The sequence below is a fragment of the Apiotrichum porosum genome (assembly GCF_003942205.1).
Source record: "Apiotrichum porosum strain DSM 27194 chromosome Unknown scaffold_2, whole genome shotgun sequence".
In the NCBI taxonomy this organism is placed as follows: Eukaryota; Fungi; Basidiomycota; class Tremellomycetes; order Trichosporonales; family Trichosporonaceae; genus Apiotrichum; species Apiotrichum porosum.
In genome coordinates, this window is record NW_021167109.1 from 390,109 (window position 1) to 416,169 (window position 26,061).

Consider the following 26,061-nt stretch of genomic DNA (forward strand, 5'->3'; position numbering starts at 1 on the left):
AAAGTCACGTAGCACAATGTAGTACAAAGCATGAAGCCATTTGTCATCCTGAGCGAGATCGTGGAGCAGCTATCGGCCACCTACACCCACAGGGAACAGAGGGTATTCTGGCCACCGCTCATTACGCGTGCCCCCCAGTTGCTGTTTTCAACACAGTCTTGTAACACTTTTTAAAATGCGATTTCATTTCGTTTCTAATCAACCACCGACGTCATTAAATCACGTGACCCAGCCAGAAATCTTGATGTGCAGTCTGGGTGTCTGGGTGGCCATCCTCCTTGCAAGGTTACTCGACAACAACCACTCCAACACACCCACACAATCTAAAATGGCGCGCTCCAAGAAGACCTCCAGGGCACGCAAGGTCTCCAAGGCCGACGGCACCGCCGCTGGCAGCGCCGGCGCGACGGACGTTGCTGGTATCGTCGGTACGTTGCACCGCTCTCCCCGCTCTCCAGGCGTGGACAACCTCTCCCGAACACCTCAGCTGACAGCCGCCAGACAAGGCGCACGTCCTGCTTGCGCAGTCCAACTTTGAGCTTGCGATCAAGTTCCTCGAGCGCGCGCTCGAGCTCGAGCCCACCAACCTCGAGGCAAGGGAGCTCGCGGGCGTCGCCGAGCTCGAAGGCGGCGACGCCGAGCGTGGCCGTGCGGTAAGTGTCCTTCCCAGTCCCTGGACCTGGCCATGTCCTCCCCCCGCCCCCATCTTATGTTGCCTGGACTGACGGCTCAGCACCTCCTTCACCTCTTCCCCCCACACGCGGCCGAGGCGCCCACCCTCCCGGCGCCATACCTCTACCTCGCGCAGGTCGCGCAGGACCCGCAGGAGGCGTTGGGTTACTACAGCACCGCGACCGCCATGGTTGAGAACACTCTCGGCGGCAAGGGCAAGAGCCGCGCGGTGGCAGATGCCGCCGAGGTCGAGGAGCTGACGCGCATGGCCGTGACGGCCATCGTTGCCATGGTGGAAATCTGGATGTCGGACCTGTGGTGAGTGACGACTGGCGTGTGGTCGATATATCGTTTCGACAGCTAGCGTTTGAACGGCTAGACGAGAGGCCGAGAGCCCGCCGACAAGCCCACCGGCCTTGTCGCAACACGCAGGGGATATGGACGCTGACAGACCCAGCTTTGAGGAGGCCGCGTCTGCCAACTGTGACGCGCTCATTGCCCGTGCGCTCGCCATCGCCCCCACCGACCCCGAGGCGCTCATGGCCTTGGCCTCGATCCGTATGAGCCAGTCCAAGTTTGACGAGGCCAAGGACGTCGTTATGCGCGTGTACGCCGAGCTCGAGGGACGGGATCCATGTGAGTGTGGCAGGAGCTCGGCTTAGAGACGCCCTGTCCGAAGTCCTTGAGCCGGCAGTCTTTGCGCACAGCCACCAGGCATCCACTGACACCTCCCCAGTTGACCCCCTCCTCCCTGGTCTCCCCGTCCGCCTGCAGTTTTCGCGTCTTCTCCTGGAGCACAACCTGCAGATGGAGGCGCTCGACGTCCTCTCCACCGTGCGCGAGGAGGACAGTCTCGAGGTGGAGGGTGCATACCTCGAGGGCTGGGCATGGCACCTCCGTGCCGAGGCGCTCGTCGCCGACCCGACCTTGTTGGACAAGGAGAAGGCCGAGCGCGGACCCCCCGCCGAGGGCGAGGATGAGGACGACGACGCACCGCTGTCGGCGGACGAGTGCTTCTCCGAGTCGCTGAGGTGTCTCCTCGAGTGCGCAAAGCTCTTTGGCGAACAGGACTACCCTGACCAAGGCATCGGCGCGCACCTCCAGGAACTGCTCAATGGCCTGCAAGCGCGTGGCGTGCAGCCCGCTGTTGCCGAGGAGGCCGCCGCCGGCGAGGGCGAGGACGAGGACGTCGAGATGGCTTAATGAGGGCCACAGAGTCATAGATGCGGGGGATGAGGGATGGGCTTTAGTTACGAGAAATGCCTAGGATATGCCATTGCTAGATAGTGTACAACAATATCCGCTGCAGACGTGCGGGTGCTGCAGGTGTAGGTAGGTAGGTGGGAAATGAGAGCGGTGGTCCGGGTCGGGTCAGGCTAGCTGCCTTCGCCGAGCTCCTTCTTAAGGGCCGCCTTCTCAGCACGCGCATGGGCACGCGCGACCTCGTTGCTCCACCAGTCTCGCATGTCGTCGCTGACGTGTATACGCAACACGGACGGCGACTCCAGCATGTCAAGAGTTCGTGAGAACTTGCGCAGCTGCAGTGTCAGCTGAAAGGCTACTTGGACGATATAGCTGGGACGACCCGTTGAAGACAGGTGGCCATGGACATGGCGCAGACGACCTACCTGGTGCTCAATGGCAGTATAGTCGCGGGCTGTGAGAGGCGGGTGGTGGAAGTTGTACCTCAAGTGCACGAGGAACTCGTTACGGACGTCCTGGGCAGGTGTCAGCTGGGTGACCGTTTACTAATGTCGGCGACTCGGGTCGTCGGAAGGAGGCGGAGAGTGGTGGGACCGACTTACCCTCGGCTTGGACATGGCGTTGCGCACGCCTCTGTTGTGTGGTCAGTTTAGCTACTCACAAGAGGTTCAGCTGTATACCTACTGCCTGTACAGGCGGAAGACTTCCTTCTGGAGACCTGACCGCGCCATGGTTTTGTGTAATTGAACGAACAAGATAAGTTACATGACAAGTTGCCCCCAGTTGTCACCAGTCTCTGCCGGATCATCCGAAAGGCACCGATGGGACGCGCACGTGACTCTCGCGTGGTATTGGCATCTTCCCCGATTTGATCCCGTTGTATGCACCCAGCAAGTGACGCCGCGCGTTCTTGACGCAGACATCAGCGTCAGCGACGAGCACCGAGCAAGGGAGCATCATCGACAACACGTCCTCTTGCAACTCGACTGCATAACACACTCTCTCTCTCTCCCCTCGCCCCCCTCCCCTCCCCCCACCACACCATGGACACACTTGTTGCCCAGCTCGCTCCCTCGCGCCGCGGCGACGAGGGCTCCTCGTCGACGGCCGAGTGGGCCAACAACGGCTACGGTAACCTCGATGCCAGCGGCGCCGTTGCTGGCATGGACGTCCCCGGCGTTCCCGACGTGAGTATTACCCAGGTGTGGTAAACTGCTCTGTGCGCTGTGGTGCTATCTACTGGGCAAGGTCGTACAATTTGTGACGGAGACACCGACCCATGCAGACATGACCACCGACTCACATCAACCATGACCTAACCACCACACATTGCAGCTGTGCTGACCATGCCCAGCCCCTCGCGTTCCTTTCGATGCACACCGACTCGATGAGTACCAACCCTCAGGCAAAGATCAAGCTTGCCCACGGTACCACCACGCTCGCGTTCCGCTTCAAGGGCGGTATCATTGTCGCGGTCGACTCGCGTGCCACTGCCGGCAGCTACATTGGTGCGTAGAAGTCATGGAGTGTTGTAGTGAAGGGAGATACACTGCAACTCGACAGTCCAATTTACACACGGCATGGTCACTAACGTCATCAGCGTCTGGAACCGTCAAGAAGGTCATCGAGATCAACCCCTACCTCCTCGGCACAATGGCCGGTGGTGCCGCAGACTGCCAGTACTGGTGGGTTTCCGTCCATTCTGAAAGCGGGCCCAGCTAACCCAGCAGGGAGACCTACCTCGGCATGCAGTGCCGCCTGCACGAGCTCCGCAACAAGGAGCGTATCTCGGTTGCTGCCGCATCCAAGATCCTCTCCAACCTCGTGTACCAGTACAAGGGCATGGGTTTGAGCATGGTAAGTGTTTTGAAGGCAGAGTGCCCCCCGTCCATCTACTGACAATACCTAGGGTACCATGATCTGTGGTTGGGACAAGACTGTAAGCTGCAATCATCTCGAGCACCAGCTAACTAACTCTCCAGGGACCCGCCCTCTTCTACGTCGACTCGGATGGCCAGCGTCTCAAGGGCGACCTCTTCTCTGTCGGCTCGGGTAGCACGTTCGCGTACGGTGTTCTGGACCAGGTGAGCTGCCGGTTGTCCCTTATGAAGCTCTGCTAACAGTGTGCCAGGGCTACAAGTGGGACCTCTCAGACGAGGAGGCGCAGGAGCTCGGTCGCCGCTCGATCGTGGCTGCCGGTCACCGTGATGCCTACTCGGGTAACACCGTCAACCTGTTCCACGTGCGCGAGAACGGTTGGGAGTTCATTAGTGAGTACACACTAGGCTCATTGCAGCGGTGGGGACATCATCCTCTCCCGGTAGTGGCTGTGGGAGACGTGCAGGTCGTGCGCAGAGCTGACATGGACTGCAGAGAACTACGACCTGTCCGAGCTGTGGTACGAGTACGAGGAGAAGAAGAAGGCAGACTTGGCTGCGGCTTCGGCCGCGGCGGCTGGCGGTGTTCCCATCGATGTGGAGTAGATAGCGGTCTAGTGTGTATGCATAGCTGGAAGACAAGGACATTAGAATGTCTGGAAGCAGGAGTGGAATCGGAGGCGGAAGCAAATATCCGAGCCGCCGCCCAAGGATCATTGTGATCTTGACGACACTCGACATCATCAACCATCCAACTCACTCCTCGCGTCGAAGCAGAGCAACTACACCGGCTGCACCTACATTTCTCCATCATGTCGGCCGCCGCGACAGCCCCATTTACAGCGGGTAAGCCGACGAGCCTACAAACCAAACAGCCAACTGACACGCTCAGACCAGCTCAATCGGTACCGTCTCACGCATCCGGACAAGGAGCTGCGCTGGGTCATCCGTCGCCTGAACCGCCTGCCCTACATTGACACTGTTGAGGCCATCACCGCTGTCGCTGCCGATGGCCAGGCGCCCGATGCCGCCGCCCTCGCGAGCGCGGCCGCCGACCGCGCGGCCGAGACAGAGCTGGCGCGCCTCGATCTCGACAAGTGGCGTCTGGGCGTGGACCGCACGCTGGCCAGTGTGCGCAATTTCCAGCGTCAGAGAGAGTCGTATTTGCGTAAAGTGGGCGAGGCCGGTGGGTATCTCATGCGTTGAGAATGGTGGGCTGACCGGGAACAGAGGCGCGTACCGAGGTATTGAAGCAGACGCTGGTGGATGAGAAGGCGCTGCTTGCCGCTCGCCTGCAGGAGCGTGATCATCGTGTCAAGTGTGACGAGGTGGCCAAGAAGATTGTGGCGAGGGGCAAGACGCGCCGCGAGTTGGAAGAGTAAGTTGATAGGTCTCCGTAAGAGAACCTTAACTGACGCTGCTTTCAGACAAATAGACTCGCTCAAGCGCGCAATCACCGACCACCGCACGTCCTACGACGAGATGGTCTCCATTGCCAACGCGCGTTCCGAGGCCTTTGCCCGTATCACTGCATTGGTGGACGAGTGTCGTGCACTGAAGCTGCCTGCCGCGAGCGGCGCGGAAGCCGAGCCCGTCGAGGAGGCCGCGCCCGTAGCCTCTGCCTCCTCATCAGCGGTCGCGACCCGCCTGTCAGCCGCTACTCTCCCTTTCCAGCCCTCGGCTCCGGGCGGGTCCTCATCTATCCAGGCCAGCACCAACGCGTCTCTGCGCGCCCCTTCCCAGTCGGCCCCCAACTCGCGCTCGGGCACTCCGGCACCAGGCCAAGGCCACCACCTGCCGTCCCGTCCGCAACGGACAGCGAGCGCCGCAGGCAACATGAGTGTTGGAGGACGGTACGGCCGTGGCATCGCTGGCTCAACTGGGCTTCCATCGCGCCCGAGTGCGCTGAGGAATGTGCGTGGCGGTAGTGGGCTCGAGGACGGCGAGGTGGGGGAGTCGGAGGATGGAGAGGTGAAGGAGGGCAGTGGCAAGAGGAAGGCGGGCGAGGTTGAGGGAAGGAGTACGCGGGCTAGGATGTAGAAGCAGCAGTGTTTAGATATTTCTACGATGTGTGTTGAGTGCGATGTCTGCAGGCTGGACATTCGGCCACAGTGGTTCGCAATTTACACCAGCTACGGCACCGCCTGGAGAGATATGCGTCTGCCCTTTGCGTGGTCAGACAAGGCGTGCGGGGTGACACAGAGGGCTGAAAGCCAGCCGTACAGCACAGGTCGTGACAGCAGCTACTACATGTCAGTCCCTCGTCCTAGTGGCACTGCCGTTGTTGGTGATATCAGACATGTGGCTGCTAACCAGCTGCAATATGCAGCTGCAGGCCTGCAGGACAAATACATTTATCAAAAATAATTCCGGGGAGCGTCGTAATTACAAGTTGTAATTATCTCTCAATAATAATTCAATATCGATAAATTGTCGGTGGTGAACGCTCATGTTGAACGCGGAAGCATTTGTAAGAAAAGAGAGCCTCGGATGTCGATGCTAGCACTGCTGCAGACAGTACCAGCGAGGTAACGAGGGTATGAGGTATAGAGTGAAAGAGAAACGGAGATGCATGGTATACTAGCGGTAGATGGTCTTTATATGGATAGCGCTTGGGGGACTGCTGACATCATTCGGCGGAAGCAATCTGGTTACGTGTTTCTAACAGCATTATCTGCAACGAACTGCCTTACCAGACTTGATAGCGCGCCTTAGCGTTATTAGGAAAAGTAAGGTAGAGAAGGTAGCTTACGAGGGTTCGAATCTCCGGCAGCATGGTAACACCGAAAGGACATGTAATAGTGCAAACCGCTCCACTGGTTGAAAGCGGTATGGCGAGAAATGTGTGATTTGAACTGGTTGTACTCTGTACACTGAAATTCGAAATCCTCATCGTTAGAAAATCAGAAAAAGACAGGTTAGTGGATGTTGGATACCGGGCGGCACCCCTCACCGGTCCCGGCTGGGGCTCAAGGCCCATGGATGTGGGACTCCCAGTTTCGGCGCCACCGAGGCAGCGGCACGCAACGGCCCAACAAGAAGCTCAACTACAAAAAAAGGAAGCAGGGGATGAGAAAACATAAAAACACAAAAAAAGGAAGCAGGCGGAAGGGCGGATAAGAAAACATAAAAAAAAACACACACACCAAAAAAATGTCTACCAAAATAATCCTGGACACTGGGGCACTGACAATGCCCAACCGCAGGTATATTTTTGCGCCGCGACGACAAACCTTCTCATGACGCTGCACGCGGCGACCAGCGGATACGTGTATGCATGAACATCATTCATTACATAGAGTGCGGTGATGTACCGTCTCGACCAGCTGTCTGATGTAAGCCGGTGCTGTTTTTATGTCCTCGACTGTTGGACACAGCGCTGCCCGTCTCTACGCGCAGCCTGTGGGCGCGCTGCGCGTGTGCTGCATTCCAGGCGTGCACGAGTCAGTGGAGCGAGGAGGACGACTCTCGCCTCTTCGCTTCCCTGGGGTCACGTTCCGAGACCCCACTCTCTTTGGCTAACGTGCCAGTAAACTATCAGATATGTTTCAGAAGAGGATGGGGATGGGGATGCATACACGTCTGCAAAGGTACTTAATCGCACACATACGGTGACGGGCACTGCAGAGAAGCACTGAGGCGGCACAATCCAAGCAGCAGAAACAGGACCACCCTCTGCGATCTGCGCGCTCTACGACACGCGACACATGGGTGGCGCAATAGTTTACGTAATCCTATTTGCTTGGAGCCCGTGAACGCTCTTGTGGAACTGCGCCGCTGCGCATTTAACGATACTGCGGTGTCTGACTGGTTTGCGCGCCTTTGGGTTAGCGTTTGCCGGAAGGACATTTGTGGAGAAGGTAGCTTACGAGGGTTCGAATCTCTGAGCAGCATGGCTGTCACGTGGCAGTAAGCCATCTGCACCATGTGAGTCACGCCCCACTGGTTGGGGCCCACGGGCAATATCAGCGGTTCGGATTAGAATGTGGTACGACTGTGCGCGACTGTTCCACTCTGACACTCAATTCCTCTTCGTTAAAAATTATAAAAACGGGTTTGACTAGGGAAGATGGCGTGCACGCATCCGAGCCTGGGCTTGACTTCGGTCTCTGACCTCGGTCCCCCGCCGGTAAAAATAGGGGCGTGTTACAGATTCTATACCAGCGAATTACTAAAAAAAGGGATGGGGGGCCGAGGGGGGATAAGAAAACACAAAAAAAAAGTAAAACATAATGAAACTACAAAAACAAATACAAATACAGTCCTAAACAAAAAAACGGCAGTAATACAGCCAAACAAACTTCGGACATCTTTTTGCGCCGGACGACCATCCTGTTGTCACAGTGAATTGGTGCCAGTACGCGGCACGCGGCGACCAGCGGAAACAGGCTCGTATGCTCAAATGTACATACAGAACAGTAAAGTACAGTGTCGAACCACTGACTGTACGGCGTACGGTGCTGTGTATGTTCACGACTGCTAGCCTTGGCTTCCGCGCGAGGGGGTATCTTTCAGAATGTACGTATTGGGAGCTCTGTCGTATACGGAAGTGAAGCAATGTAGGCAGGCCGGGCCTTGACTCCTTGCAGCTCTCACGGTAAGTGCGCGGTAAAGCGCCAGAGAGGCCACAGGCCGCAGGACTTTTGCGCCGCCAGCGAGAGCCTGGTAGGAATATAAATGCTGTGTCATTAGTGTTCAACCTCCGTTATCACTAAATTGCTCCCGCCCAAACTTGCGAAACTCATCCCACCCACACGCCCCCGCCAGAGCCACAGCGTCGCCCGCCGTGCCCGCCGCGCAGGCTGGCCATAACCCCGGCATGCTCGCATCCGTTCGTCGTTTCTCCATCCCCCACGCCCAAATCGTCGGCACTTCAAGCACACGCACCTCGACCAGCTCACTAAAACCGTTCCTCGACCACCCCCAAGGACCGCCATTATGATCATCACCAAGCAGGACCGCCGCCTCGTGCGTACCCATTCTGAAGATTGCTGCGCCTAGGCGACCGGGGCAGGACAAGTTGGATCTCAAAAGCTCCTGTCCCGCCGTCGTCGGCGTCGTTTTTCGACAGCATGAACGAGACTTTTGTGTGCTTCTGCTGACCCGCTCTCCTAGATCTACGAGCAGCTCTTCAAGGAGGGTGTCCTCGTCGCCCCCAAGGACTTCAACCGTCCCTCGCACCCCGACCTCACCACCGTCCCCAACCTCCAGGTTATCAAGGCCATGCAGTCGCTCACCTCGAAGGGCTACGTCAAGACCCAGTTCTCGTGGCAGTGGTACTACTACACCCTCACCGACGAGGGTCTTGCCTACCTCCGCGAGTGGCTCCACCTCCCGGCCGAGATCGTCCCCATCACCCACACCAAGCCCGCCCGCCCCGCCGGTCGCCCCGCTGGTTACGGTGCTGGCCGTGAGGGCGGTGCCTACCGCCCCCGCGGTGACCGTGAGGGCTACCGCCGCCGCGAGGGCGGTGACGACAAGGAGGGTGCCAGCGCCGAGTACCGCCCCCGCTTCGGCGGTGTCGGCCGCGGTGCCGCCGCTCCTTCGTCGTAAGCTGCTCCCTGCTTGCGTCCCCCAACTCTTCCCTGCTGGGATGACAGGTGCCCAGGCGTCGTAGTTGCGCTGTAGGTTGGCTATAGCATGATGCTACGTCTGGTGCTTGATTTTACAACCCTTTTGGCGCATTGCATGGTTATTGACGCACACTTTTGATTATTGACCGAGCAAATGTGAGCCATGTGGCTCGGCACCGTATATCCAGGCCAGCGGCCAGGGCCAGCGTCACTCCGCCGTGTCTTTGACATTGTGCACGTCCCAAGGCGACTGCTTTGCCTGTGGTACAAAGTGTAACAAGTGTACTTTCATTTGCAGCAGCGGCAGCGGCGGCAGCATTCACAGTGGTACCGCTTGGCGTGTCTCAACCTTACCGTGTCCGGAAAGCCTCAAACGAGCGCAAAACACTGGCTTGGTAGGCCGCGAGTGGGCATCGGGCAGACAAACTCTTGCGCGGCCTCGCCGTGAGTGGTGCATTTCTGTCCGAAGCCGAGAACCGCGTTCCACTGTCGCCCAATGTCTACCAAGGCGGAAGCCAGAGACGTGCAGTGCCTCTGTGCGTGCAACCACTGGCAACATGCGGAAGGAGTTTCTTGGAACGCCGACATGGGCCACCAGTGCTTGCGCCGAGCTGGACCAGAGAACAGAGACGAGGTCAGAGAGAGCACCTGCTCACCGGTTCTCCTAAGGCTATGCGTGCGAGTACCGCTAGGCCTAGCTGGGCTATGCCGCATCTCGCGTGACCAGTGACCTGTGGCCAGTGGCACGGCTTATGTACGGCGCGGCACACGTGCAGCATCGTTCTGCCACGGAGGGCACAGTCGCGGCAGCCTGGTGGTGCGCTCTCGCAGGCTCCAGTGGTGGGCCGCGACCTACGTGCCTTGCGTCCTTGACGTCCAGGCCAGCAAGCCGCAGGCGCACGCCAACACCGGCGCCGTGTGCAGGCGGCGCGACATGCATGCCCTCATCCACTTCCTGGGAGGAGGGACCACTGCATCCCTCGGTCAATCCCAGGCTGGCTCGATTCCTGTCGAACGCGACTGGCTCGATTCGTATCGATTCCTGCACGGGCCGGACGCGGATGGGGGACGGGGGACGACCTAGCGAGGAGCACAGATAGGGGTCGCGCGTCGCGTCCTCGAGTCTGGAGTCCTTGAGTCCTCGAGTCCTCGAGTGCTTGCGGCCGGGACGTGGCGTTTCCAGCAAGCGCGCGCGTCACCCTACGGTGTATCCCTTCCTTCCCTTCCTTCTTTCCTGTGCTTCTTCGCTGCCCGTGTTCTACGTTCTGGCCGCGTCTGCCAATCACAGCACACCCCTTCTTCCTGGCAGGTTGAAAAAAGAAACACAGTACATTAGGTTTGGCAACAATGGACGACACGGGCGCACCGGGTGGGGGGTGGGGGGGAGGTGAATTGACGAACAAGGAAAGGCACGGGGGGAGGACACAATTGGGAAAGGAAATGAGCATGGAAGCGAGGTAGGAAGGAACGAGTGTTCGCTTGCCGCTGGCTGGCTGTGAAATGTCACCTCTCCCCCTCAACAAGCAGCTACCACCAAGCTACACCAGTGCTCTTGGTGTCGCTTGATGCGAGGGGGAAGAGGCACGTTGATGACGAGGACTGTGCGTAGGTTGGAACGGTCGTCACCCCAGCATACCGCGCCGCGCGCCACGGCCGTCGAGATTCCAGTCAGCTAGTAGCGTCCCTACGCTTTCTCCACCCTGAGATCGTTTGACCAACGCTACGCCGAAACGTCAGTGCCTCGTCTCGCCCTCGTCCGTCCCGGTCAGTCGCGCTCGCTCGCTTGCGTGAGGCAGCAGCAGCAGCAGCAGCAGCAGCAGTGTAGCAATGCCTGCATGGGAAAAGTCCGAGCCACAAAATCTATGCGGTGGCAGGTCACACCGCGCGGCCGGAAGTGGGATGACGCGTTCACCTGGAAGGACGGAGTCCCCCCCGTCCCTCCCTCCGCCGTTAGGGGGGTGGTCGTGTCGGCCTGGGTGTGTCGTGGGATCGTACGTGTAGTGTTGTACACACGTGGGTGTGGAGTAGGGGTTGGGGTATAGGTCGGGGTAGGACAGGAGGGGGAGGGGGAGGGGGTGTCGGGTCGGGGAGAGGTTGGGTTGGATAGGATAAGGAAGGTGTGTGTGGACAAGCACAGAGCTGGATGTATTGCTCAATCGATGCTTGGCTCGTGGCCCGTTTTTGGCTGTTTAAGGGCCACCGCCAGCGGCGAGACGGGCCTTCTGGGCCGCCTCGACCTTTGCCTGGTTGGTCTTGGCAATGGCGTAGACGATACCGGCGATACCACCGACGCTGATGGCCAGCACACCGCCGGGGGTGACGGGGTCGGAGAAGAAGAGCATGCCCGATGCGGCGACGGGGAGCTTGTTGAGCGCGCCGACCATCGAGTAGGTGGTCGAGCCGCAGACACGGACGCACCAGGCGGTCGAGTACGAGATGAACACGGCGGCGGCGCCAGAGAAAGCAATGGCCGAGAGGAGGACGGTGCGGTTCTCGGGAGGGAAGTTGGCACGGAGCGACGCGCCGCCCCAGTTCTCGAACAGGAGCGAGAAGACGACGAGGACGGGGATCGAGAGGAGGTTGTTGTAGAACATCGAGTCCCAGTCCTTGAAGCCGGTGACCTTGATGCGCTTGCGCATGAAGAGGACGTAGGCGGCCGAGCACAGGCAGTTGAGGAACATCCAGAAGTAGCCGACGTTGATGCCGGCAAGGGTGTGCGCGGCAACGGCAATCTCACGGCCAGTGGTCTGGTCCATGGTACCGGTCCAGACGGCGGAAATGTCCGACCAAGCCGAGATGACGGACGAGCCGACCTAAGGAGGGTGTCAACGATGCCGATAACAGAAGAGAGGGAGAAGTGGCAGCCACTCGAGGGTTGGGGCTTGCGTGAGCCAGCCAGCGTAAGCCGCCACCGCCGGCTTGGGGGTTATCGACGCCTGGACGCCTAGGGCGTCGTCGGATTCCAGACCGAGTAACGCTCCGCGCTCCTAATGACAACCGACGAAAAAAAAGAGACACTCACCATGAGGGAGAAGGCGGCAAGAGTGAGACCAGTCACAGAGCCGTTGAACATGAACACCTCGCCGTAGGCGATGATGATGATGGTCAGGTTCTTGAAGATGCTGCGGAGGGGTTAGCTAACGCACAAGGGCGACGAGAATGACAAGGAAGAGGGGTGGGGTGGGGCAGCTGAGGAATCTGGAGATTCACAGGCAGACCAAAGGCGGCGGCCACAGACGAGCGCGTGGCGTCGCGGTGACCAACGCCACGTCTGCCGTCTCGCTGCCGTCCCGAGGAGACGAGAACGGCCACACGCCAGCACGCCCAGCACCGCTCGGTCGCGAGCAACGGGTCCGCCATCGCGAGCACCTTGCGCGACGCGATTCCCCACCACGCCAAAAGAGTCCGAGCGCAACAACACGTACGTGTAGACGGAGACATTGAGGAATTGCTGAGCGAAGTTAGCGAGGGACACGACGCGACTGGGGGCGGGAATGTGCGCGACTTACCAGGGACTTGGAACCAGTGTAGATGACGGCGACGAGGAGACACGAGATGGGCCACCAGGCGCGCGCATCCTTCATGTCAAGCTCACGGACTGGGGGCGGCGTGTCAGCGCCATGCACATGGTCCGGCAAGCGAGAGTGTCGCGCTGCGCGCCAAAGCGGGAAAAACAGGACACGGTGGCTTTGGGCTGCGGCGCGCTGCTGCGCTGGCCGGCGGCAACTGGTGCTCGTTTTGACGGAAAATCGCGACCAGGTCGCAGGGGGGAGGCGCGTCGCACCCCGTTGCAGCGCACGCTCACGCTGGCAACGGGCGACGGACGCATGCAGCACATTGGTCCTTGCTAGCGCGCTGGTGCGGAGTGCGGCGCCAAGCGTTTCCCAGGCTGCTTGCGGACAGGCTACTACTCACAGGTAATGAATCCGGCGCGCTTGACGCTCCAGACGGCCAGGACACAGACCGCCGACTGGATGGCGAGCAGGAGGAAGGTCATGGTGAAGTTCTCGCCCGAGACGACATACTGCAGCGCGTTAGCTCTGTGCTGGAAGGGGGGTTGGACGGTCGGTTGGTTGGTTGGTACTCTAGCGCGCGGGCAACCAGTGTCACACGTAGTCGACCAGCGTGGAAGTGGCCACGACGACGACTGCGCGACGCACGAATCGCCCGGCTGTGGTGCCAATAATATCCCGAAGGGTCTCTGCCCATCTCCACCAAAACGCGCGCCCGTCCTGCGCACACGCGGCCGCCGCGTCTCGCTTTCCAGTAATCTCACCTTGTTCACGACGGTCATCATCATGGACGCGGCGCAGTAGTTGATGATGGGGAGGACCTGGTCGCGGGATGAAGGAGTGTGCGCGACCTGGCTGTCGGCGCGGGAAGGCGAAGGGGGGCGGGGCGCGCCGCCGAGGTTGGCCATGAGGAGGGCCTGCTTGTCCTCGTCGCCGCGGCGCTCTGCCGAGTTTGCGTAGATGGACGACGACGACGCCGAGCGGTTCAGCGGCGGCGAGCCCGAACGCGAGAGCGAAGGGGTGGGGACGAAGGGCTTGGACATTGTTGTCCAGGTGTTTGTCGGCGACGAGGAGGAGGTTGCCGGGGAGGAGGCGGGGGAAGAGGAGATGGGAGGATGAGGAAAAGATGAAGAGGCCGAGGACGTCGATGAGGAGGGAGGAGGAGGAGGCGGCGGCGGCGGGGGGGCCATTGGGTGGGGAGGGGAGGGGATGAGGGGGGGGGTTGGTCGATGAGCGAGAGGATGTGGAAGGGGGGAGGGACACGGCGGGTGGAAGGCAAGGGAACGGCCAAGGGAAGGCAGCAGCGTATGGTGTGGGTCTCGCAGCGCCGGCGGCGGGCGGTGGGGCAGCGGGAGCAAAAATATGGGCTGCACTGTAATTTTCCTGCCAGCCAAATCCCTCTCACCCCCCCTTCGTGTCACCTACGGGACAGCTTTTTTCTGCGCGAGGTCCCCCCTTGCACTGTGCACTGTGTCCTGAATGGCCCGGACGCTGGCTGATGGCTGCTGCGCTGCTGCTCAGCTGCTCAGCTGCTCACTCTATCAGGCCACAAGAACGCCACCACAGGCAGAGCAGGATAGTGCCTTGCACCCCCCTCTCAGACGCGTCCGTCACGCAAAACACACTAGGAATAGCCACACTCAAATCTCTGCTGCTCTTCACATGCAGTATAGCATTTAACACTGTCTGGCCGCCGACGCTGTGGACACGGTCTATCATCCCTATCCCTCACACATGGAAAATCTCTCTGGGATCTGTCTCACTACTCCTCCTTCCCGGACCACACGAAACACCTGCCCCCCCCTCCCTCATGCTTAATCTTTTGCAATCTCCGTTCCCTTCCAGTCCCTACTTTTCTGGCCCGGCCCCTGCGGCGCCACTCCCGCTCCCCAGCGCAGCAGTGTTCGGTACGTGGCCATGGGCGCCGGTGACAGGCGCACTGCTGGTGGCAGGCGCCGCTGCTGGCGGTGGTGGTGGTGGAGCTGCTGGTGCTGGTGCTGGTGCTGGTGCTGGTGCTGCAGTTGTAACCGGCGACGGGCCCGGTGGGGTGGGCGTGGCGATCGCCGCTGCTGTTCCATTGACCGAAGTCGCCGGAGGGGCACCCGGAACTGCCGGTGAATTGGAAGCCGCAGGCCTAGCCTGCACATTCAACAGACGCGCCAGGTTTTGGAGCTGCTGTTGGTTACACGCGCCGAGATCGCTGGAGGGAGAGAGGAATGGTCAGCGTTTGAATATACGCCTTCAGTTTCAGGGATAAGAGACGAGAGCTATACGACTCCCCCGGCTGACGATCTCCATTCCTATTCACTCAGGCCGCAGGTAGCAACTAGAGCATAACCCTCCGCCAATAGTCCCCAGTACGGCATGTTTACTCACAGTGACAGGACGACATTCTTCTTATCGTCGCTCGTGCGCACCACTTTGGCCGGGGCCTTGGGCCCGTTAGGGTCCGCAGGGATGATGATCAGACCAGTCGCGACGAATTGTGGAATGAGAGTCCTGGTGTATCCATCAGCAGAGTGTAGTGTTTATTACGTCGGAAGAGGCTCTCCACTCACATGGGAACAGTGATGATGACGGGCTGCTGGGCCGGTTTACCAGTAGGCGTCAGTCCCGGTGTGGCCGGAGCGGCCGGAGCGGCAGCTGGGGACGGGAAGGCAGATGGGGTGAGCGGCGAAGTGGACGGCCCCGCACCAGTCGTGTGAGTGAGGACGGTCTCGCGCAGGCCGCCGCGTCCACTGCCACGCGGCCGGCCACGGGGTCGGCCCCGTGGAGGTGTTGCGGCCGGAGCAGCGGGAACAGCGGTCGGGGTGGCGGGCGCAGACGGCAAGGCCGCAGCGGCCATGGGCGTCGCTGGCACACCGGCACTGGCGACGGGCATGACCATACCAGCTGTTGGCATAGGTGGCACACCGACGGGCGCGGCACCTGGCGTCCCTGGTGCGACGGCGCCGACACCAATGGGCATAGCAGATGGTGGACGTGGCACCGCCGCGGGAACAACGACAGGTGGGGGACGGGGGACGGGCGGCGCAGCAGCAGCAGCGGCAGCGGCGGCAGCTTGGGCAGCGGCGGCCGCTTGGGCTGCCTGTGCGGCCTGCGCGGCCTGCGCGGCTTGCGCGGCCTGAGCAGCCTGTGCAGCCTGCGCAACCTGTTGTGCCCGACGACGCGCTTCTTCCTCGCGACGACGTGCCTCCTCATCCCGACGGCGTGCTTCCTCTTCGAGACGGAGCCTCTCCTTCTCCTTGGCCTGCTGGGCCTCGCGGATCTTGCGCGCCTCACCCTCGATGGCCTCGTACTTGGACCGCGTCGCGCGCAGGTTTTGCTGCACGGCCTGGAGCTCCTCTCGTATTTGCACTGTGGACTTTTGAATCATGTCGATGAGGGAGGGCAGGTCGGACGGGTGCTGCGGGGGGTCAGCATGCGCGGCATTCGCAAACCTCACATGTCCTTCACGGCGGCGGGCTTTGGCAAAGCGTTCACGGATGTTGACGAGGTCGTACACCAGCTCGCCTGCTTCCTTCATACCTGCTGGGTTAGCAACGAAGAGGCGTGAAACCCACCACTCTCGGGCGACTCGTCGAGCTTGTCGAGTTCCGAATCGGGCACCTGCCAGACATGGTAGGGGAGGAGACGATCAACCGCGTCTTCTACGCTCGTGAAGCGAGACACTTGCGGGTATTGTGTATCGTAATGATCCAATTCGAGGGCAAAGTGGAGTCTGTAGGCGGGGTTGGTTCCATAGTGTCGCCAGCAGCAAAGGGACCAAACACAAACAGGGCGAGGGCGGCGGGAAAGCAGTGGTCAGTGCTCCTGCTCTACCATCCAGATGGGCAACTCGTGGGACTCACGCCTCGGCACGCGACTCGACCTCTGCAAGCTCGTACGCGCTGTATCCAGCGGCCATGAGGTTGCGTTTCCGCTTTGACGGCCCTGCCACTGCGGGCAGTGCGGTAGGGTCTGGGGCGTCTGGTGTTGCCGCCGGCTCGGCGTTGACGGCGGGACTGGGGCTGGCTGGCACAGCAGCGGCGGCCATGGCTGGTGAAGGTCCATTAGCAGCAGCTGCTGGCGAGTGGGACGGGGCAGGCGCGACCTCGGGAGTCGGGACAGGCAGCCCAGAGAGCCCAGAGGGCTGGGCCGGAAGTGCCAGCTGGGCGGACGATGGTGTTGTGTGTTGAGTTGAGGGGAATGGTGGGATGGCGAGGGCCGGGCTGGCGGCGGCTGGCGAGGCTGTGTTTGTCGCTGGGAGTGCTGTGACTGTAGTCGCTGGCGTTACCTGCGTCCCCGCATCAGACATGTCAGCGGCGGACGTCCTCCACTCGCGTTCTCGTGTTGGCGCGTGGTGGGAGCAATGCGAGAAGTGAGTGAAGGCCGTCAGTCTTGGGCGGTTGGGAGAAAAGGAGAGAAAGGGGGAAATATAATCGCGGGGATAGTCTGGGCGTCAGTGTGGTGGCCTTGGTGGTGGTGGGTTTTTCGAGTTCCGCAAGCAGGCATGTGTGTAGAGATCGTAGAGAGCGAGAGACATGGAGGAGAGAACGAAATAGCAGCCAGCTCCCGACCAAGGACGAGTAGAGACACCCGACGGCCGTCAAGGTCGCTCGCTCGACACGCGATAGCGAGTCACGCGCAAGTGGCCACCCATATGGGGGCAAGAACAATGGCTCGCAGCGGCGGCAACCAGAGCCCAATTTCAGCATGGCAAGGTCCTTTTTTGCTCCCTCTAATAGACTAATGTTACCAATTAGGGATCTATTTCAAATCAAGTGCAGCCCCGGTCCACACCACCCGCTCACTCGAGATTTCGGTTTTCCCTTGCCAGTGTGCACTCCCGATCCACCTCATTAGCCATGTTCGCCGCTCTCCGCGCCTCGACGTCGCGCGCCGGCGTCCGCGCCTTCTCGGTCTCGACCCGTGCCGCTGCCAAGCAGCCGCTCAAGAGCTCTTGTGCGTAACTCTTTGCTCCCACAACCAGTACGAACACAGCGGGCGCTGACACACACCCAACAGCTGAGACTCCTCAACCCGTCGACCTTTTGACCAAGATTGGCCGCGGTGCCGAGAAGAAGCTCGGCGAGAAGGCTGCTACCTGGAACGACCTGACAAAGCTCTACAAGACCGGCAGCTCGGCGCTCGAGGACGCTGGTCTGGGGCCCAAGGAGAGGAAGTGGGTGTCATTCGCGCGTGCGATGGTCGAGTCGTCTGCCGTCCTTGAGGGACGGCTGGCTCCGACGTTTTGCGGTGGCGAGAAACAGGGGAGCAGGTGTGAAGCGGCAGCGAGGCATGTGCAGAACATTGCTGGTGGAGCGTCACGATATCTTCACCAGCAAGAACGGGCTCGCGCGACACCTCTGCGCAAGCTGTGCCTCTCCGTTGTCACTTCGCGCGACCTCGCTTGTCCGACGCCAGACTATTGCAGCGAACGCCGTGCTGACAGACACAGGTACATCATGTGGGCGTTCTCGCGCTACTCGACCGGCGACGCGCCAAGCTCGTTCATCGAGCCTCCCAGGCCTGCCAAGAAGATCCGTGGGTGAGTTCTAGAGGACCCATGAAGCGGCATGGAAGCACACGAGCTGACCACGTAACACTCTTCTCTCCGTGTCCTGCTCGCTCTCTTTCTGTGACGTTTCAACCGGACGTTGACAACTGGCGACTGGCGGTCTTCTCTTTGACCTCCCCTCGCGTTATCGCCTTCCTCTCGACCTTCCCTGCTGCCTTCCCTCCTTTCCCTCCTTCCTTCCCGGCCTTCTCTTCTCTGTGCTCTCTTGATCTTGATAATATACATAGATGGGGCCCACGTGTCCAGAACGGCAAGCGTGTCAAGTAATGTAGATTCTTTTGTGCCCGGAACATCGCCCGTCAAGGCATTACTGTGAAGCATCTTCTCTGCCGAGGTCAGCGCACACCTGCCTGTGCGACCTACTCTCTCGCTCTCTCTCGCTCTCTACACTGCCCGGTCAGCAGTTGCGGCCCCGGTCGTCGTCGCAGTCGCCGCGGCCGCGGCGCTCGCAGCCTTGACCTGGCCCAGCACCACAGACTCGTCCACGACTTCTGCCGCCGCCAGCTCGCGGCGCACGGCCTCGAGCTCGTCCTGCTCCGCCACTGCCGCCGCGGCAGCGACAGCCTCGCGCTCGACCTGCGCCGAGTTGTACTTCCACACAATGAGGTCGCGGAGCGTGTGGCCCGGTCCGGGGGCCGTGCGCGGGTTGGTCTCGTGCAGGTAGTATGCGAGGAAGCCGGTGAAGACGCCCAGGAGGGGGTCGACGGTGCGTGAGATGAGGTATTTTGGCATCGCGTGGGATGGAAAGAGGGTGGTGAGTGGTTGGTGGGAGAGGGAAATCCTTCGGCGCAGTGAGCGGGATGGGGGCAAGGGGGTGGGCGGCTAGCTAGTCGAGGCGGATACAGCACCAGGCGGTACTCGAGCTCAACGAAGCCGGTCTGTTGACGTCCGTCGAGGAGGATCGGCGGCCGAGGAGGTAGTGCGGCGACGGGGACGGGGGGGATGCGTCGCCGAGCAAAGATGCGCTTCCGAGGTGTGCCGAGGGCGTTTTCAGAGCTGTATAGGGTATGTAGAGCGGGGTCGTCACGGGATGCTCGGGGGGCCGTGTATGCTGACGCAAGATGCGATTACGAGGTGGACGGAGATGTAGAGGTGTGTGAGAGAGCAGCAAGCAGCGAGCGGCGAGCCTTGGGCGGGCGCGGGCCGGAGGTTATGGCCCAGCCAGGGCGAGGGTCCGCGACGCTACAATCCGACCATCCGGCGGCGAGCGTCCGTCGCCACTGGATGTGGGCTCCGCAATGACGTCCACACCATAGCAACAGGACCCGCCTTCGCATTCGCATCTCTTGTCACGTCTCCCTATCATCCACGTAGTTGATTCAAACGCACAGCAACGACCAACGTCTGCTGACCCGTGCACGCTATGGGTTCCCCTCGGACGCGGTACGTATATACACCGCCCCACACAATCCCAATCTCTCGTCACGTCCACTCTCCAAGTCACCCGCACGTTGTTGGTCGCTGACCATTTCGCCTCTGCAGCTCTGCGTCGCCCCCTTCGCCCCGTCCGTCACACACAGCACCAAATTACCCTTCACCAAACATGGTGACGACCACAGTCACTGCCCACAGCAAGGGCGAGGCGGTCGCTATCTCGACGCCCAACGGGACGGTCCGTATCACGCCGTACGTGTCGTCGGGCGGTTCCGACGGGCTCAAGACTGTCCTCCGCTTCGCTCCCCGCTACTCGAGCTTTGACCGCGAGAACACAAAGAGCCAGAACGACCAGTTCCGCGGCTTCTTTACGCTCTTCTGGATCGGTACGTCGAGCGCGTCTCTTTGCATGACACAAAAAGTTGTTGCTCCACCGCTCCCGCTGACACAATTGCTCCTCCGCTACCTTGTCCCGATGTCATATCTCGGTTTCTCCGACACTGCCCCGCGTCCCGCGCGCGCTGATTTCCACGACGTACCAACATTCTCTCGACCACAGGCCTCGCCATTACGTTCATGCGCACGTCGCTCGACTCGTGGGACACGAACCGCACGCTCCTGTCGCTCAACTTTGGCCGCCTCATCACGCGCGATGCGGTCATGCTCGCGGTCGCCGACCTGATCATGGTCTCGGCCATGCTCCTCAGCGTCCCGTTCGTCAAGTGCCTCCAGAGGGGCTACTTCAACTACTACTACACCGGTGTCATGCTCCAGGTCTTCTTCGAGAGCTGCTTCGTCTGCGCGGCTGTGGCGTGGGGTGTGGCGAGGGACTGGTACTGGGTGCAGGCGGGATTCATGGTTCTCCGTAAGTCGCTAAACTCAGAGAGACCTTGCTGACGGGACCAAGACTCTCTGTCGTGTATCATGAAGGTGGGAGCTTTCGGCACCTGAATAATCCACAGCCCACAGCTGACCTCCAGGTCCACTCGTACATTGCGCACAATGGCATGCTCGCGACGGTGTACAGCCGCCTCCAGGTGGAGAAACGCACCCTTGCCGACTACATCGCGAGGCATGGCGGCCACGAGGCGGCACTGGAGAGGGCCGCCAAGCATCAAGCTGAGCTTGAGGCCATCGAAGCGTCGGCTCCTGAAGTGAGCACTCCTGCCACGCCGCAAATTGTCGTCACGAACGAGAATGAAAACGGTAACGGCAACACCAACGGTAACGGCAATGTCGACAACACCAGACTTCTCAGACAGGCGCTCGAGTCGGGGGCCGCTCTTCGCCGCCGCAAGCGCTCGTCGCTGCCTGCCAAGAACAACCTTCCCCTGCCCACGGAGGGCCTGCCCCGCGGTACTTCGCTGGAGCCGTCGCACTCTACCTCGCCGCATACACCGCGCGACCCCAACCCACTTGCGTGGAGCCCGGACCGGCAGATTGCGCTGCTCGCGCGCAACATTGATGAAATGGAGGACGAGCTTCGCTCCAACGGCAAGAAGGGACTCGTGTGGCCCGAGAACCTGACATACAGGAACTTTGTCGAGTTCCAGTTCTTCCCGACCCTCGTCTACGAGCTCGAGTACCCGCGTACGACGACGATCCGCCCGCTGTACATCCTCGAGAAGACGCTGGCCACGTTTGGAACCTTCTCCCTCATCTACACCCTCACGGAGCACTATATCATGCCTCACTCGCCCCAGCCCACCGACTCCATCCTCCACACCTTCCTGAACCTTGCACTTCCCATGATGATCAACTTTCTTCTGTGGGTGGTCCTGCCTTGATAATGTTCTAACCCACCACCGCAGAATCTTCTACATCATCTTCGAGTGCATCTGCCCCGCGTTCGCCGAGCTGTCGTGCTTTGCCGACCGCGAACTGTACGGCGACTGGTGGAACTCTACCAGTTGGGACGAGTTCTCGCGCAAGTGGAACAAGCCCGTCCACGTCTTCCTCCTGCGCCACGTCTACTCGTCGTCGCGCAACGCGTGGAACTTTTCCAAATGGCAAGCGGCCTTCTTCACCTTCTTCCTCTCGGCACTGGCGCACGAGCTCGTCATGGCCGTCGTGTCCAAAAAGATCAGGCCATACCTGTTCCTCATGCAGATCTCGCAGATACCCCTTATCGCCATCGGCCGTCTGCCAATCGTGCGCCGGAACAGGACGCTGGGCAACATTGTGTTCTGGCTCGGCCTCATGATTGGTTTCCGTGAGTGCAAACGTGTGCAGCGTGTGGTGTTGGTTACAATCCGTGCCAAGCCAAGACTTGGAGAAACGCCAGTCACACGACCGTGCTCGTCTTCTCGTCTCCCCCCAGATCTGTGGCTGCATGGCTGACCACACTTGCCCCCTTCAGCCCTCCTCGAGATTTGTTATCTTGTATATTAGCGGCCAGCCTGCTGGGCCCCATAAAGGACCCACCTTATCCGGTACCGCTCGCCGCGCAGCGGTCCAAGCCGACGTCCGCTTCACCACCAGGTCCTCGGCCACATGTATCTGTAATCCTCCCTCTACAATAGAATTCACCGTGTGTCTAGCGCACAGCTAAACGCGTTTCTGATTGATCCCACACTCACACTCACAACTCACACTCACAACCCACACTCCGACGCGCGGGAAGGCGCCCTGGCACCACATACTGCTGCTGCTGGTCGTGGGGGTGACAGCGCGTCATTGGATATAGGAGGAGACGACAGCCCGCCGTGTCCATGGCGTTTGCTTGGGGGAGGAGGAGGGACACATTCCACACTATGTGTGGTGTGGTGTTGCCGACGACGTCGGCTATCCCGCCTTCCCCCCCCCCCCCCCCCCCTCCCCGGCCCCGCCCCTTTGTGGGTTTCGGTGACAGCGTGGTACCATACCACTCGACCTTGGCCACTGGCCACTGGCCCACCAGCTGATGGGATCTGGGAACCGGGGAGGAACCGCCTCGTTTCAGTGGATCAAAGTGGGGGCGGCGAGAGTGGGAGAGTGCGGAGAGTGCGAGAGTGCGAGAGTGAAGTGAGAGAAGTAAATGGGTTGTGGCGCGCTAGCTGCCGCTCGGCACGTCCGCATGCCGGCGGTGATCTGTGGCCGACCGTCGTGGGCCGTCAATCGTGCAATCGTCCTTCGCCCTCGTCACCTGCCCCCTGCTTGTGCTTGTGCTTGTGCTTGTGCATGTGCTTGTGCTTGTGCTTGTGCTTGTGCTTCCCCTCCGGGTGTCTCTGATGCATAAGACGGTGGCAGCGGCGGCGGCGATGGCGGCGGTAGAGGCGTTTGCTCTGCGGTGCGTGGGTGAGATCTGGTGGGGATCTGGAGTGAAACGGCATGGCGCTGGGCATGTGGCATGTGGCGCGGGCTTCGCGGGCTTGGCTGTCGGTCGGTCGGTCGGCCGTGTCGACTTTCGGGCCCGCCACCTCTCTCCCACGCTCGACGCTCGCTGTAACCGACTGTGGTGCACAGAGCACAGAACACAGTAAAACATGGATGGAGGATGAGGCACCGGGGGGGCGGGGCATCACTATCGTATACCCGTATACCCCACCGCCTGGCGCGCGACGCTCGCTGCGCTGTGGATTCTTGCTGCTGTTTGCTGCTGCGGTTGTTGTTATTGCGAGATCTGGACGGGAATTGAGTCATATTGAGCCAGCCAGCCACGGTTCGCGGGACCTGGCCTGAGCGAGGTACTGCATATCGGACTGACTGTGGAGGGACATTGATATCCCGCGGTACGCACCTGGGTGTGTCGCGGTACGGGGTACGGGGTACGGGGTAACGAGAGGGTACATCGGCCATCGCGTCCGCTGCAGTGTACAGTGTTACGTACGGCGGTGTGGGGTAGTCTCGGCGGTCTCGGTCGCTCGCCAGATGACCTTGTTGCTGACGGATGAGTGGAACCGCACACCTCGCGACAGTTGCCTTTTCATGCCTCATGCCTCATCGCCCCACAGGCCCATTGCGCCACTTGTAGCAAATTTATGTAAACACATGGGTTGCATTACCAAATTCACAACTATAGTTTTACAAGGAGGGCTCGCTTTCGGACGGCTATGGCTTTTTCGAAGAGAAGAGACGAGAGAGAAAAGAGATGCTTGCTTGCTTGCTTTGGTCGAAGATGGAAGATGGAAGAATGCGGTTCACTGTCCAGCGGTGGGTCATGGGATGAAGAGCAAGGAAACCTGATGCGAGATAGGATGGGAGGGGTTGTATGTACAGCCGGCTCAGGAAGGACGAGGGAAGTGGTGGTCACAGAGCGCCACAGAGCCGGAGGGAGTAGAGAGGAGGAGGGGAGAGAAGAAGGGGCATATGTTCCCAGGACCCAGACTGGACGAGGTTGAGGTTAGCTCGACCACCACCGCTCAGTCGTCGTGCGGGGAGCCGCTGCGCGAGGTGGAGGAAGGCGAGCCCGAGACGGGGTACTCGGCGACGGGGAGACGGTACTCGTGCTGTTCGGGGGAGGTGTGGCTGTCGTCGTCGGTGCTGAGCGTGTTGGTGCGTGGGCGGGGGTCAAACGCGGCACCAGACGAGACGCCCATGCCAGCAGGTGCGACGGCACCACCACCACCACCGCCGCCGCTGCCGCCATTACGCCACATGTAGTCGTGCGATTGCTGAGCGTAGTGAGGGTAGTGCTGGGCCGGGTGCTGGGACTGGGCGTGGAGCGGCTGGTGCTGGGCGTGGGGCGAGACCTGGGGCGAGTGGCTGTGCTGGCTCATCGAGTGCTGGCTGGGCGAGTGCTGCGAGTACGACGACGGCCACGCGCCACTCTGGTACTGCTGGTTGGCATAGTTTGCGTACTGCTGGGCGTGGTGGGCCTGGATAAACTGAGCATGGGCCGCACCGCCGTAGTGCTGCTGGGCATGCTGGGAGGGCACCGAGACGGGCTGGATCGCGCCCTGGAGGTGGGGAGGGGGCTCGAGAAGGTATGGGTGGATGGAGCGCTCGGGGTCCCAGGGCTTGCCGCTCGACGGTCCGGCGCCGTGGTTCCAGACGGGAGAGTCGTGCTCGTCCTTGACGCGGCCCGTGGCGAGCTCCTTGTTCTTGGAACGGGTCGAGTTGGGACTGCCGCCGTTGGTGGTGGTACCCTTGGTCTTGCCGCTGGCTGTCGGGGGACGGTAGTTGCCACCGCGGAACCAGTCCTGGCACCCGTCACGGATGGCCCACTTGCGAGCACCGCCAGACTGGTCACCGAATGGCCGGGGCAGCTTGACAAAGGCCTTGCACATGGACGTCTGGTGGCGAACACCATTGTAGATTTTGGACGGGTTCTGGCGGAAGTCTGTGCGTGTGTCAGCGTTTTGTTGTTGTTAATGAAAGGTGGGTGGCGCGGCCACCGCTTGTTTTGTGTGGCATGGCGCATTCTCCAACACGAAACCAAAGATGTACTCACATGCGTGCTTTGACTTGATGCTCTCTGAGATCTCAGACACATACAGGTGGTGAGGAGGAGCCGAGGTGAGGAGGGCCTCGCCGATAAGGGCGGCATACGACAGAGCCGGCTTTGTGGCTGGGACCTCGCCCGGTTTGAGGATGGGCTCTGGAGGCTTGGTGTGCTGGAGCTGCATGTGGGGCACGCGGTAGCCGTACGGGACGTCTGAATCAGAGGTGTGGTATAAGTGGGCGTTGTCGACGGGCGGTGAGTGGGTGATGTACTGGGACTGACGGTACGCGGACGTGTTGGCGGCTGGGACCAGGTGCGAGGTGGCAACTGCAGTGGTGGTGGGATAGGGGGCAAAGTCGTCGGTGTAGGACGACGAGTACGGGTAGGCCGGACCCTGGTTGTTGTTGTTGGTGGCCGTCACGGCGCCGTTTGAGTAGGTTGGGTACGAGGAAGGAGGGATTCCCTGGTGCTGCTGCTGCTGTTGTTGCTGTTGCTGCTGCGCCTGCTGGGAGTGCGCCTGCTGAATTGCCTGGAGGGGAGACAGCGCGGCGGTGGCAAAAGGTTGCGAGGGGTTGAGAAGGGGGCCCGTAGCGAGGGCCGAGGTGGGGAGGGAGTGCTGCTGCTGCTGCTGCTTGGCGAACGTGGTGGTGGTGGTTGTTGTAGACGTGGTGGCCTGCGGGGCTACGGAGGTGGCGAGGTGGTTGGTTTGGTGGCTCGCGAGGTGGTCTGGTGCGGTGAGGGGGCGTGTGTGGTGATCAAGAAAGGGAGACGAGTTGTTGGTGAGCGGCGTGTCAGACATGGACGTGCCCGAGTGCCGACGGTGGATGATGGATGAGGTCGTGCTCAGAGGATCCAGTAAAGAGGACGGCTGCGTGTGGTTGTGCAGTGTGTTGATGTGGACACGAGCAAAGGGGTTTGATAAATGTGT

The 26,061-nt window shown here is 60.7% G+C and overlaps 11 protein-coding genes across 11 annotated transcripts; 6 read left to right on the forward strand and 5 right to left on the reverse strand.

Annotated features, from left to right (window-relative positions):
* Window positions 1-328: 328 nt before the first annotated feature.
* EHS24_004113 (uncharacterized protein) lies at window positions 329-1,875 on the forward strand (the record flags this gene model as incomplete). The annotated part of the gene is made up of 5 exons (XM_028619741.1): window positions 329-428; window positions 502-653; window positions 734-990; window positions 1,130-1,308; window positions 1,409-1,875. The coding sequence occupies 5 exons, from the start codon at window positions 329-331 to the stop codon at window positions 1,873-1,875; spliced, it is 1,155 nt and encodes a 384-aa protein (XP_028478713.1).
* Window positions 1,876-2,048: 173 nt separating this feature from the next.
* EHS24_004114 (uncharacterized protein) lies at window positions 2,049-2,606 on the reverse strand (the record flags this gene model as incomplete). Its single annotated transcript, XM_028619742.1, has 4 exons — window positions 2,049-2,210; window positions 2,301-2,390; window positions 2,478-2,508; window positions 2,560-2,606. The coding sequence occupies 4 exons, from the start codon at window positions 2,604-2,606 to the stop codon at window positions 2,049-2,051; spliced, it is 330 nt and encodes a 109-aa protein (XP_028478714.1).
* A 312-nt stretch (window positions 2,607-2,918) lies between these two features.
* Window positions 2,919-4,358, forward strand: PRE2 (Proteasome subunit beta type-5; the record flags this gene model as incomplete). The annotated part of the gene is made up of 8 exons (XM_028619743.1): window positions 2,919-3,062; window positions 3,230-3,383; window positions 3,476-3,560; window positions 3,606-3,732; window positions 3,785-3,814; window positions 3,858-3,959; window positions 4,007-4,145; window positions 4,249-4,358. 8 exons carry the CDS (start codon window positions 2,919-2,921, stop codon window positions 4,356-4,358), a joined length of 891 nt encoding a protein of 296 aa, XP_028478715.1.
* Window positions 4,359-4,564: 206 nt separating this feature from the next.
* EHS24_004116 (uncharacterized protein) lies at window positions 4,565-5,792 on the forward strand (the record flags this gene model as incomplete). The annotated part of the gene is made up of 4 exons (XM_028619744.1): window positions 4,565-4,598; window positions 4,645-4,938; window positions 4,983-5,130; window positions 5,180-5,792. The coding sequence occupies 4 exons, from the start codon at window positions 4,565-4,567 to the stop codon at window positions 5,790-5,792; spliced, it is 1,089 nt and encodes a 362-aa protein (XP_028478716.1).
* A 2,898-nt stretch (window positions 5,793-8,690) lies between these two features.
* On the forward strand, window positions 8,691-9,305 carry EHS24_004117 (uncharacterized protein; the record flags this gene model as incomplete). Its single annotated transcript, XM_028619745.1, has 2 exons — window positions 8,691-8,720; window positions 8,868-9,305. The coding sequence occupies 2 exons, from the start codon at window positions 8,691-8,693 to the stop codon at window positions 9,303-9,305; spliced, it is 468 nt and encodes a 155-aa protein (XP_028478717.1).
* Window positions 9,306-11,514: 2,209 nt separating this feature from the next.
* Window positions 11,515-13,880, reverse strand: VRG4 (GDP-mannose transporter into the lumen of the Golgi; the record flags this gene model as incomplete). The annotated part of the gene is made up of 6 exons (XM_028619746.1): window positions 11,515-12,138; window positions 12,348-12,447; window positions 12,751-12,776; window positions 12,835-12,923; window positions 13,241-13,349; window positions 13,602-13,880. 6 exons carry the CDS (start codon window positions 13,878-13,880, stop codon window positions 11,515-11,517), a joined length of 1,227 nt encoding a protein of 408 aa, XP_028478718.1.
* Window positions 13,881-14,685: 805 nt separating this feature from the next.
* On the reverse strand, window positions 14,686-17,134 carry EHS24_004119 (uncharacterized protein; the record flags this gene model as incomplete). The annotated part of the gene is made up of 6 exons (XM_028619747.1): window positions 14,686-15,037; window positions 15,214-15,336; window positions 15,396-16,243; window positions 16,283-16,365; window positions 16,401-16,558; window positions 16,689-17,134. The coding sequence occupies 6 exons, from the start codon at window positions 17,132-17,134 to the stop codon at window positions 14,686-14,688; spliced, it is 2,010 nt and encodes a 669-aa protein (XP_028478719.1).
* Window positions 17,135-17,684: 550 nt separating this feature from the next.
* Window positions 17,685-18,664, forward strand: EHS24_004120 (uncharacterized protein; the record flags this gene model as incomplete). The annotated part of the gene is made up of 3 exons (XM_028619748.1): window positions 17,685-17,781; window positions 17,845-18,367; window positions 18,625-18,664. The coding sequence occupies 3 exons, from the start codon at window positions 17,685-17,687 to the stop codon at window positions 18,662-18,664; spliced, it is 660 nt and encodes a 219-aa protein (XP_028478720.1).
* A 117-nt stretch (window positions 18,665-18,781) lies between these two features.
* Window positions 18,782-19,129, reverse strand: EHS24_004121 (uncharacterized protein; the record flags this gene model as incomplete). The annotated part of the gene is made up of 1 exon (XM_028619749.1): window positions 18,782-19,129. One exon carries the CDS (start codon window positions 19,127-19,129, stop codon window positions 18,782-18,784), a length of 348 nt encoding a protein of 115 aa, XP_028478721.1.
* An 811-nt stretch (window positions 19,130-19,940) lies between these two features.
* Window positions 19,941-22,162, forward strand: EHS24_004122 (uncharacterized protein; the record flags this gene model as incomplete). Its single annotated transcript, XM_028619750.1, has 6 exons — window positions 19,941-20,157; window positions 20,331-20,636; window positions 20,679-20,701; window positions 20,752-21,539; window positions 21,583-21,983; window positions 22,131-22,162. The coding sequence occupies 6 exons, from the start codon at window positions 19,941-19,943 to the stop codon at window positions 22,160-22,162; spliced, it is 1,767 nt and encodes a 588-aa protein (XP_028478722.1).
* Window positions 22,163-24,111: 1,949 nt separating this feature from the next.
* Window positions 24,112-25,932, reverse strand: EHS24_004123 (uncharacterized protein; the record flags this gene model as incomplete). The annotated part of the gene is made up of 2 exons (XM_028619751.1): window positions 24,112-25,031; window positions 25,143-25,932. The coding sequence occupies 2 exons, from the start codon at window positions 25,930-25,932 to the stop codon at window positions 24,112-24,114; spliced, it is 1,710 nt and encodes a 569-aa protein (XP_028478723.1).
* Window positions 25,933-26,061: the final 129 nt, after the last annotated feature.